At 42.7% G+C, this 11645-nt stretch overlaps 1 protein-coding gene across 6 annotated transcripts; it reads right to left on the bottom strand.

The window, feature by feature from the left end:
- Window positions 1-3954, bottom strand: tardbpa (TAR DNA binding protein a). 6 transcript variants are annotated; one of them, XR_006759249.2, is made up of 7 exons: window positions 3230-3954; window positions 2740-2903; window positions 2483-2638; window positions 2209-2379; window positions 2003-2087; window positions 1031-1177; window positions 1-318 (listed from the first exon to the last, which is right to left on the bottom strand). XR_006759249.2 is itself a non-coding variant. In XM_045696141.2 (6 exons), exons 1-6 carry the CDS (start codon window positions 3468-3470, stop codon window positions 1083-1085), a joined length of 912 nt encoding a protein of 303 aa, XP_045552097.1. In that variant the 5' UTR covers window positions 3471-3954; the 3' UTR covers window positions 378-1082. The 6 variants fall into 6 exon arrangements, 4 of the variants coding, with proteins under 4 accessions (XP_045552097.1, XP_014001285.1, XP_045552096.1 ...); XR_001321049.3 differs by having other exon boundaries at window positions 2498-2638; XM_045696141.2 differs by lacking the exon at window positions 1-318 and having other exon boundaries at window positions 378-1177.
- Window positions 3955-11645: the final 7691 nt, after the last annotated feature.

Here is an 11645-nt window from a genome sequence, read left to right as displayed (position 1 = left end):
AAAAAAAAAAACTCAACAAAAACATGGTCACTAAATAGCAGGCAATTCATTATATAAATTAAATGTTGCCGTTGCTTTTAAAATGTACTTGTTTGAAGGTATAAAACTAAATACCTCTGCCAAATTTGAAAATGGTCTGTTATAAATTTCAGTGGGGTGATCCAAGGGGTCTTGTTAGTGAGGTGAAGAAGTCCCTTTCCAGGCATAAGGCATTCTGCAGCCCCCAACCAACAGCGCAAACTCCAGTCTTCAGCTTCCCGAAAATTGACTTCACTCTGGGGTTCAGATGTAAACCTGGGCCAGCCGTGTCCAAGGTCCCTATACATGCGAATTAAAGTGTTGGCAGTACAATTAATGTTAAAAATAAAAAGTCACTGTAAGGTAGGCAAAATACCTAGTCAAATTTTATTTGAGAATTCCCTTTGATTCACAAAACATATAAAATGCATTCAAAAACACTTCAAACTTTCAATAGGGACTCGTCAAACGCTCGCCACTGCACCCTCTTAAGACACACGAGTTCACTTGCACATCACTCCTCCAAGCTCCCCCAGTGCTCTCAACACAGAATCATCAACAGGTCACATTTTCACACAAAGGGGTAGGTAGGAACAAGAAGAAAATAAAGCACACAGCATTCACATCAAATCAGACAGCAAGAAAGAATACAAATATCCATAGCGCTACACATTCCACTGTATTTAAGATTAAGTTTGATAGAAATATTAGAGAAAGGAGACTTTGGGGATCTCAATATGCGATAAATGTCCTTTTGATGGTCATATGGAACACACTCGTACTTGCTTCTTCCTTTCACACTCGCACAAAGCCACAGGTTATTCTTAACTCTCGCAGACATCTGGCCCTTCAGCATCGCACAACCAGTCCTCTTCACACTTGCTTTCTTTCCCGTTCGCTCACTCAGTCTCACTCTTTGGCCACCACCAATCGCATTGTTCTCAAAAGCGATACAAAAAGCAGACAAGATTTGTATATCCATGAAGAGGGGAGAAAAAAAGGCAACACCCACCGTCTAACACAGTATATGCAGAGTGAAGCTGTGTCTTTTGATGGCAAAGCATTTACACATGGGAAGAGGGGTACCGATACTGAGTTTGGTCGAACATTGCTGCCAACGAGGGGCTTCTTCCCGGGAAATTCGAAAACAGTTGGTTAACTGTTGAAGAGATTTTCATGAAGGCGTTTCCATAAAACGGTAAACAAAGATACAATCAACTGCATACAAAGATTAAACATCAAACCCAATTCAACACCATTTAACCATATACACGTTGTTGAGGGGGGGGGGGGGGGGGGCTGTCGTGATACGAGATACTCAGAAATATCTACTTAGCATGCAGTCATCTGATGTCTTATACAAAATAACTTTTTCTCAAGAAAATAAAAAAAAACTACGTGTAGTAGTTTACCACTAACTATACACTTCAACCACTCTGCAGTCATTTCCTACAGAATTAGTCACACACACACCAAATTAATGTCTTTAACAAAACAACAAAAAAGGCAATAGTTTTAAATAGCAGGGACATATGATATGACTAACTCTTTCTTGCCCCTCAAAATACTTACCAGATTAATCTAGAAATCAGACTTTCAATCAAAGCTCTCTACATTCCCCAACCTGATGACTTTGACTCCATAGAGGTGCCAAAGCCAGAGCTGAACCCACTGCCGGAGGCAGAGTTAGTGCCTGCAGCCCACCCAAGACTAGCTGAGCTGCTGTAACTGGTGCTGCTAGAACTATAGGCTTGGCTTTGATCTCCGGTGGCACTTGTCTGCCCAGCGGCGACGGTGCCTGCCACATTGGTCTGACCCTGCTGGTTAGCCAGCATACTTTGCAGAGCGGCGGCCATCATGGCTGGGTTAAGGCTAAAGCCCCCAAAATTCACCCCGCTACTGCCACTGCTCGGTAGCCCTCCACGACCACCGCCATAGCCCTGACCCCCGAACCCACCAGCCCCACGATCCATCATTTGCCTACTATTATTGTGCTTAGGCTCGGCGTTGGAGATGTGCACGCTGACACCCTTGATGATCAGGTCCTCTCCGCACAATGCTGAGGCAACCTAGAGAGACGGGGACGGGTGGAGGAGATGATTCAACACGCAAACCAACCAGTGTGTAATCTGCGTACCACGTCAAAAGTCTTGACCCAACAGGTTGAGGGATGGCCATAGGAAAACATACCTGGTCATCTGAGAAAGTGACAAAGGCAAATGCCCGGAAGGGTTTGGGAATGAAGACATCGGTGACCTCGCCATACTGCATGAAGAACTGCCGGAGCTCATCAGTGGTAATGTCCTCTGTGCAGCGGCCAACAAAGATTTTACAGTTGCGCATGGGCTCATCAGGCCCTGTCTATCATGAAAATAAACGAGAAAGCACTTGAGTATTTTACCTGCACAGGGAATAGAACAAAATGGAGACTTGAGGAAAGGATTCAAATGAGAGTACTCCTTACATATTGATTAAATACCTTAGAGTTTGGTAGTTTGCAGTCACACCATCTTCCATCGATCATGTGTCGCTGAGAAATCACTTTGGATTGAGTCTCATACTCAGTGAACCGAACAAAGCCAAACCCCTTTGAGTTCCCAGTCTTGACATCTCTTTTGACCTGCAGAGAGGCAGAGATTGAAAAGTATGATTATTGACATGCATGGTTACCTCCATGACATGCATCAACCATTAAACCAAATGTTGATAAGGTTGTGTTACCTGCACCATGATGACTTCTCCAAAAGTGACGAAGTAGTCTTTCAAATCTTGCTCAGATGTTTTCCATGGCAACCCAAGGATAATGAGGTCTGATGTTCTATCAATACCTCTCTTCATTTTTACGGCAGAGGCAGCATCCATTTCATCCATCTTCCTTTTGTTATCTGACACAGGAATACAAAGTGTTGTAAGATGATACAGCGATTAGACAAAATCAAAAGGCAGTCAAGAAAAATAATTGGTCATTAGCCTAAACACAAGCAACATATCTAACTTAGCAATATAAATGTTAAGTAGTTCTGAAATAGTCTAGTTAACTAAGGCCAATAAACTTTTCGTGCACCAACTTTAGTTAATGGGTAACTCACTAAATGAGGCTGCACAGCTACTGTTACAAGTAACGTTACTAGCTAGTTACGCATGACTGTGCACACTGTACAGTCAGTCAAACGTAGCTAGCTAGTACTGGTAGCTAGCTAGCACACCTTACCTTTTGGGTAGTTGACAACGTACACCAGACTACCCCAGTCATTCTCAGGTGCATGCAAGATGCCCTCAACTAGACGGACGCCTCGCATGCACTGAGACGCAGGGCTCCTGTAACGTAGGCCGCACGCTCCGGGAAACTGGGCTGCTACTGTTGACAGCAAAACAGTGCCATCATCCTCAGATGGGATCTCCATTGGCTCTTCGTTTTCATCCTCTCCCACGCGAATGTACAACTCTGCCATGGTCTCCAAAGTAGATTAGCAAGTAACGTAAACTAGCTAGCTAATGGCTAATTCACGTTCACAAAGCTGATGGTGCACGCGGGGTTGTCAATTGTTAGCTAGCAAGCTAGTTGGCCTAGCAATATTCCAAAGGGTTTCTAATCTAGCTATTTTAATAAAATGACAAAGACACAAGTTATAATTTATACGTTCACGGGCCATACGTCTATTTTGATGGGGAAAAAAACGAGATTTGGCGTCTGAGAGCTGAAAGGGCCCTCTTTTAACGGGCTAAAAAACCACGCACACTTGCAAAATGACAGGCTAGCAGCAGGATCTCCGCCGCATACGATACAAAAATATTGGACTCAACTTCTTTACTAGTTCAAAAACGAGGTCGACCCGGTTCTTGAATTAAATTATGCTTTATAAATCATAAAACCAGCATAACTACACCTGAAATTTGTGAGACGAAAATATTATATGAAAGTCGTCAGATAATCTCCTTTACCTTCAAACTTCTAAAATGTCCGCTTTGCTAGTACAGAAATGATGACGTCAGTTTCGTACGGTAACAAAGGAACCTTCAAAATAAAAGCCCACATTTCAACCAGTTTTGCACACTGAGTAGATTATTAGGTAATTAGTTAATTAAACTGGGATAGTCACCTTCAGTTCTTAGGGCCCGGGAGGAGAGCCAGAGTCTCAAGCCCTCTATTCTCATTCTGTGGACCAACACATCCATGTACTCTGAGAAGCATTCCACATCTCCCTCTGAAAATACATTTAATTTCAGTGGGTTGGTTCTAGTGTTGCAGGCTACCTGTAATTTACCAAAGTTACCAGAATCTTTGGTAATTTTGGTAATTTATACTTGAATAACTTTTTAAAAAAAAGTATTAATATAGTATACATTTTTTGTATGGCTTGTGATAGCAGCCACGCTTTAGATGTTGTAAGAATTATTTCTGATTTATAGTTATTATTTATAGTTATTATTATTCCTCTTACACCGTTTAAACTAGAAACGCCGTTCAAACTTTAAAAAGTGTAGACTGGTCGGGAATAGTATGCTTGCATAAAACGTTGTATACTTTAAACTATTACATTTTTTGTCTCATGGGATTTCCTCAGCATTCTAAAGGTTCCATTGTGACATCATAACACCCAACATTCTATTCACTGTAAAAAATGTACCTTTTGACACAAATCAGCTAGTTTGAATACTTTCCAAACAATTTGACAAAAAGTTAGAGCATATGAAATCTGCCTCTACTTCTCTGCTATTCAATTCTGAAACAGAACAGATCTTCTACCAACTAAAAATGACAGCTGTTTTAATAAACCCATCAACTACTTTTCATCTCAAGTTTTACAAACAACTGAAATTTTACTTACCCAGCACTTTAGCCAAAAACCAAGAGGGAATGACATATTGGTCTACTTCTCTTCTTTTCAAATCTGGAATCTGAACAGAATTATCTTCTACCAATCAAAAACGACAGCTGTTTTAGTTCCGCATCAACTACTTTTCGTCTACACTTTTACAAACAACTGAAATGTTGACCACTTACCCAGCACTTTAGACAAAAACGTAAATGGTATGACATCTTGGTCTACTTCTCTGCTATTTAAATCTGGAATCAGAACAGAACCATCTACTACCAATCAAGAGATACAGCTGTTTTAGTAACCACATCACCTAATTTACCACTGCCATGAATTAACTGCCATGGAACTTTTCAGAACTTACAAATTATAACAATGGGGGGTCACATAAGACTTATTATGCCACACAGTACTGTTTGTTCACAAATAGTTAGTTATCTTTTACCTTTAGTACTGGTCTGTAGTCTGCCTTGCACAGTAGTAAACCCCCATCCAGCTGGCGGCGCTGATTTGCAATTCTTTGCTCGCCACCCCACTAGTACCAAGAAATTTTAAAAAATGTGTTGATTAGAACACTAAAGTAAGGTTGAAGAATACTTTGTTTTGATTTCAAACATTCTTTGTATGGAGTAAAGAAATATATAATGACTTACACAACACATTCACAAATCTTATTAGACCGAAAATGTCCATTCATCCATATTCCATAACTTTGCATCTTTGCATACATCCATCCATTAGGTATTTCATCCCGTGTCCTTAATTTATTTATCTATCCATATATTTATATATCCTATTTATTCATCTATCCATCCAGCCATAACTTTACTTTAACAACTTTATAATTTAATTAAGAAATACATGTATGGTTGAAGGGAGGTTACTTTAGCTAAAACAAACGTCTAGACATCTTCCACTAGAGGCACCATCATATTTCTCTCCCTAAATGGTAGCCCACAATTTTTCTAATTCCTTATGAGTAATTATTGCAGTTTGTATATACTGTAGTTTTCTAGTAGGAGAGTGTATAAAAGTGTAATAGTCTTATTTGTGATGAAATATGTGATCCAACTGCCCCACACTCCATAGTAATAAGGTTGATATAGTAGTCTATCAAAGTAATCAGACCAGCTATTTTAACATATTTAACTTGGACAATATTTCACTGCTTAATTAAGTAAAACATTTTAAACTTCTTACACTACCACAAAAATGCTTTGTGAAGTTGCAAAAATATTTGTGATGGAAAATTACCATCTAGTTTATATCTGTGTCCAAGAGTTTCGAGTGGCTAGATCATATGGTTCAAGAGAAAATAGCCTAATTAATTAAAAAAGCAAATAATCAACAATGGCATTGTTAGGTGTGCTTTCTGAAAGCAAAGCACAACTTTAAAAACTGTTCATACTTCTTCTTATTCCGCTGGAACCTCTAGTTCCAAAACTGTAAAAGCTACCAACACCAAAACAACTTTAAAAGGAGCAGGCTGGCACTGATCAGTGTACTTACAGAATTTTGGTACTACTACTACTAATGATAATACTTTTCACACTACAACCATATTTGCATAAATCTTAATGCATTACAATGGCTATAGACTTGAATGGGAAAATGCTATCCCTCTGGCTCCCCCATAATTTGTATCTGATTGTAATCAATGGCCATTTTTATGGTGCTTATAAGCAAATGCAAGAAGGAATTTGTGATTTTTGAAATATATATACAGTACCAGTCAAAAGTTTGGACACACCTACTCATTCAAAGGTTTTTATTTAATTTTACTATTTTCTACAAGGTAGAATAATAGTGAAGACATCAAAATTATGTATAACACATATGGAATCATGTAGTAACAAAAAAGTGTTAAACAAATCTAACTATATTTTATATTTGAGATTCTTCAAAGTAGCCGCGCTTTGCCTTGATGACAGCTTTGAACACTCTTGGCATTCTCTCAACCAGCTTCATGAGGAAGGCTTTTCCAACAGTATTGAAGGAGTTCCCACATATGCTGAGCACTTGTTGGCTGCTTTTCCTTCACTCTGCGGTCCAACTCATCCCAAACCATCTCAATTGGGTTGAGATCGGGTGATTGTGGAGGCCAGGTCATCTGATGCAGCTCTTCATCACTCTACTTCTTGGTCAAATAGCCCTTACACAGCCTGGATGTGTGTTTTGTCTGTCTGCCCCTGAACAAGGCAGTTAACCCACTGTTCCTAGGCCGTCATTGAAAATAAGAATTTGTTCTTAACTGACTTGCCTAGTTAAATAAAGGTAAAATAAAAAATAAAATATGCCACAGCTGTCAGACAATCAGCATTCAGGGATTGAACCACCCAGTTTGTGAACATATATGTTTAAAAAATTGTTTAAAAAAATTAAGACCACTTAAAAACTACAATGTAGACTGGTATATTCACAATATTGGTCTGTAGAATCTATATATGGTGTCATTTCATGGGGGACTGGATAATCCAAAGTGTTGCTGGGCTTCTACTCCACCCATTCCATTGCCCTCAATGCAATACACTGTATATTCATTCAGAGGAGGCTGGTGGGAGGAGCTATAGGAGGATGGCTCATTGTAAAGATTTAACCATGTGTTTGATACGGTTCCATTTATTCCATTCCAGCCATTACAATGAGCCCATCCTCCTATAGGTCTTCCCTCTAGCCTCCACTGTATGAATTACATATTGGCTTATAGAGAAAAAACTATTATTACTATTATTGACGTACAAGTGAGATTGGGAGTACTAAGTAGGGTCTAAAGACTCCTTAACACACAGCCAACACAACACAAGTCTCTGAATGTCCTTGAGTGGCCCAGCCAGAGCCCGGACTTGAACCCGATCGAACATCTCTGGAGAGGCCTGAAAATAGCTGTGCAGCGACGCTCCCCATCCAACTTGACAGAGCTTGAGATGATCTACAGAGAAAAATAAGGGGGAAACTCCCAAAGTACAGCTGTGCTAAGCTTGTAGCATCATACCTAAGAAGATGCGAGGCTGTAGTTGCTCCCAAAGGTCCTTCAACAAAGTACTGAGTAAAGGGTCTGAATAATTTTGTAAATGTGATATTTCAGTGTATTTGCTAAAAATCTGAAAACCTGTTTTTGATTTGTCATTATGGGGTAATGTGTGTAGATTGATGAGGAAAAAAACTATTTCATCCATTTTAAAATAAGGCTGTGGTAAAAGGGGTTTGAATACTTTTCGAATACACTGTATATCAAATCAAATCAATTGTTATTTGTCACATGCTCTGAATACAACAGGTGTAGACCTTACCGTGAAATGCTTACTTACAAGCCCTTAATCAACAATGCAGTTCTAGAAATAGAGTTAAGAAAATATTTATTAAATAAACAAATGTAAATTTTTTAATAAAAAGTAGCACAATAAAATAATAATAACGAGGCTATATAGAGCAGGTACCGGTACCGAGTCTATGTGCGGGGGTACATGTTAGTCGAGGTAAATGGTGTTATTTCATCGGGGACTTAGAAACTTCCTTGTTTTCCATGAAAACATACATGAAATGAGTTGCAAAATGAATAGGAAATATAGTCAAGACGTTGACAAGGTTATAAATAAGGATTTTTAATAGAAATAATAATTGTGTCCTTCAAAAGAATCCTCAATTTTTAGCAATTACAGTCTTGCAGACCTTTGGCATTCTAGTTGTAAATTTGTTGAGGTACTCTAAAGAGATTTCACCCCATGCTTCCTGAAGCACCTCCCACAAGTTGGATTGGCATGATGGACACTTCTTACGTACCATACGGTCAAGCTGCTTCCACAACAGCTCAATAGGGTTGAGATCCGGTGACTGTGCTGGCCACTCCATTATAGACAGAATCCAAGCTGACTGCTTCTTCCCCAAATAGTTCTTGCATAGTTTGGAGCTGTGGTTTGGGTCATTATCCTGTTGTAGGAGGAAATTGGCTTCAATTAAGCGCCGTCCACAGGGTATGGCATGGCGTTGCAAAATGGAGTAAGAACCTTCCTTCTTCAAGATCCATTTTACACTGCACAAATCTCCCACTTTACCACCATCAAAGCACCCCCAGACCATCACGTTGCCTCCACCATGCTTGACAGATGGTGTTAAGCACTCCTCCAGCATCTTTTCATTTATTCTGTGTCTCACAAATGTTCTTCTTTGTGATCCGAACACCTCAAACTTAGATTTGTCTGTCCATAATACTTTTTTTCAATCTTCCTCTGTCCAGTTTCTGTGTTCTTTTGCCCATCTTAATCTTTTATTTTTATTGGCCAGTCTGAGATATGTCTTTCTCTTTGCAACTCTGCCTAGAAGGCCAGCATCCAGAAGTCGCATCTTCACTGTTGACGTTGAGACTGGTGTTTTGCGGGTACTATTTAATGAACCTGCCAGGTGAGGCTTGTGAGGCGTCTGTTTCTCAAACTAGACACTCTAATGTACTTGTCCTTTTGCTCAGTTGTGCACCTGCGCCTCCCACTCTTTCTATTCTGGTTAGAGCCAATTTGCTCTGTTCTGTGAAGGGAGTAGTACACAGCGTTGTGCCAGATCTTCAGTTTCCTGGCAGTTTCGTGCATGGAAAAGCCATCATTTCTCAGAACAAGTATAGACTGACGAGTTTCAGAAGAAAGTTCTTTGTTTCTGACCATTTTGAGTCTGTAATCTAACCCACAAATGCTGATGCTCCAGATACTCAACTTGTCAAAAGAAGGCCAGATTATTCCTTCTTTAAACAGGACAATAGTTTTCAGCTGTGCTAACATAATTGCAAAAGGGTTTTCTGATGATTGATTAGCCCTTTAAAATGATAAACTGCCAATGAAACAAAGGAGGGTGTAATGCTCGGGCGTCGTGGGTGAGGAATCAAAAGTGGGTTTTAATGGGCCAAATGGCGAAAAACACAAGCCACCCCAAACAGCGATGAGAGCGCACACAAAACAAAGTGCCCCAAACACAGGGGAAAACACAGTCGGTGCAAAACCAACGCACTAGCGCAAAAACACAACCAGCGTGTACACAAGCATACAACAGATAAACAATCCCGCACAAAGAGCAGGCGGGCCAGCTAGCTCATATAGCCCCGCTAATCACCCCCACTAAGAACAGGTGCAAACAATAACAGAAAGGGGGAAAACAAAAAGGGAATCAGTGGCAGCTAGTACGCCGGGGACCCCCGATGTCCAGAGGGGGCGGAGGGACCTCCGGCACCTCATCTTCCTGTAGGGGACCAGCTACCACCGGCCTGAGTAGAGACACATGAAACGAGGGGTTAATACGGTAATAGGAAGGGAGTTGTAACCGATAACACACCTCGTTTATCCTCCTCAGGACTTTGAAGGGCCCCACACACTGCGGCCCCAGCTTCCGGCAGGGCACGTGGAGGGGCAGGTTCCGGGTCGAGAGCCAGACCCAGTCCCCCGGTACGAACACGGGTGCCTCACTGCGGTGGCAGTCAGCACTCCTCTTCTGCCGTCCACTGGCCTCCTTCAGGGATTCCTGGACAGCTCTCCAGGTCTCCTTGGAGCGCTGTACCCATTCCTCCACCGCAGGAGCCTCGGTCTGGCTCTGGTGCCATGGTGCCAGGACCGGCTGGTAACTCAAAACACACTGAAAGGGTGACATGTTAGTAGAGGAGTGACGAAGTGAGTTCTGGGCTAACTCCGCCCAAGGAATGTACCTCGCCCACTCCCCTGGCCGGTCCTGGCAATACGACCTCAGAAACCTGTCCACCTCCTGGTTTACCCTCTCCGCCTGCCCATTACTCTCGGGGTGATAACCGGAGGTCAAACTGACCGAGACCCCCAGCCGCTCCATAAACGCCTTCCAGACCCTGGATGTGAACTGGGAACCTCGATCAGAGACAATGTCCTCCGGCACCCCGTAGTGCCGGAAGACGTGGGTAAATAGGGCCTCCGCAGTCTGCAGGGCCGTAGGGAGACCGGGCAACGGGAGGAGACGGCAGGACTTTGAAAACCGATCCACAACCACCAGGATCGTAGTGCTCCCCTGAGACGGGGGAAGATCTGTCAGGAAGTCTACAGACAGGTGCGACCATGGCCGTTGTGGAACGGGGAGGGGCTGTAACTTCCCTCTCGGGAGATGCCTAGGAGCCTTACTCTGGGCGCACACCGAACAGGAAGAGACATAGAACCTCACGTCCCTAGCCAAAGTGGGCCACCAGTACTTCCCCCTGAACCTCCGCACTGTCCTCGCCACACCAGGATGACCCGAAGAGGGTAGAGTGTGCGCCCACCGAATCAATTGATCACGAGTACATGCGACCCACGGTACACTGTGAAGGTGCAGGTTCCAATACTAACGCCCGCTCGATGTCCGCGTCCACCTCCCATACCACCGGTGCCACCAGCCTAGACGCTGGAATGATGGGAGTCGGATCGATGGGCCGATCCTCAGTGTCATAAAGACGGGACAGCGCGTCGGCCCTCGTGTTCAGGGAGCCAGGTCTATAGGAAATCGTGAACCTAAACCGGGCGAAGAACATGGCCCACCTTGCCTGACGCGGATTCAGTCTCCTTGCTGCCCGGATATACTCCAGATTTCGATGGTCGGTCCAGATGAGAAAGGGGTGCTTAGCCCCCTCAAGCCAGTGTCGCCACACCCTCAAGGCTTTTACCACCGCTAGCAACTCCCTGTCCCCCACATCATAGTTACGCTCCGCCGAACTGAGTTTCTTCGAAAAGAAAGCGCAGGGGCGGAGTTTCAGTGGCGTACCCGAGCGCTGTGATAGCACGGCACCCACCCCAGCCTCGGATGCGTCCACCTCCACTATGAATGCTAGAGACG

Source organism: Salmo salar, chromosome 15, assembly GCF_965601325.2.
Source record: "Salmo salar chromosome 15, fSalSal1, whole genome shotgun sequence".
In the NCBI taxonomy this organism is placed as follows: Eukaryota; Metazoa; Chordata; class Actinopteri; order Salmoniformes; family Salmonidae; genus Salmo; species Salmo salar.
Note: the sequence above shows the minus strand (reverse complement) of the source record. Positions and strands in the feature narration are given on the sequence as shown.

What these genes read in the sequence shown, in the direction of transcription:
- tardbpa (XM_045696140.2), bottom strand. Translation starts at nt 3,470, where the DNA reads ATGGCAGAGTTGTACATTCGCGTGGGAGAGGATGAAAACGAAGAGCCA. An exon ending in CGTTGTCAACTACCCAAAAG is followed by an intron (nt 2,904 to 3,229) that starts GTAAGGTGTGCT and finishes TTCCTGTGTCAG; the next exon opens with ATAACAAAAGGAAGATGGAT. An exon ending in GAGAAGTCATCATGGTGCAG is followed by an intron (nt 2,639 to 2,739) that starts GTAACACAACCT and finishes GCCTCTCTGCAG; the next exon opens with GTCAAAAGAGATGTCAAGAC.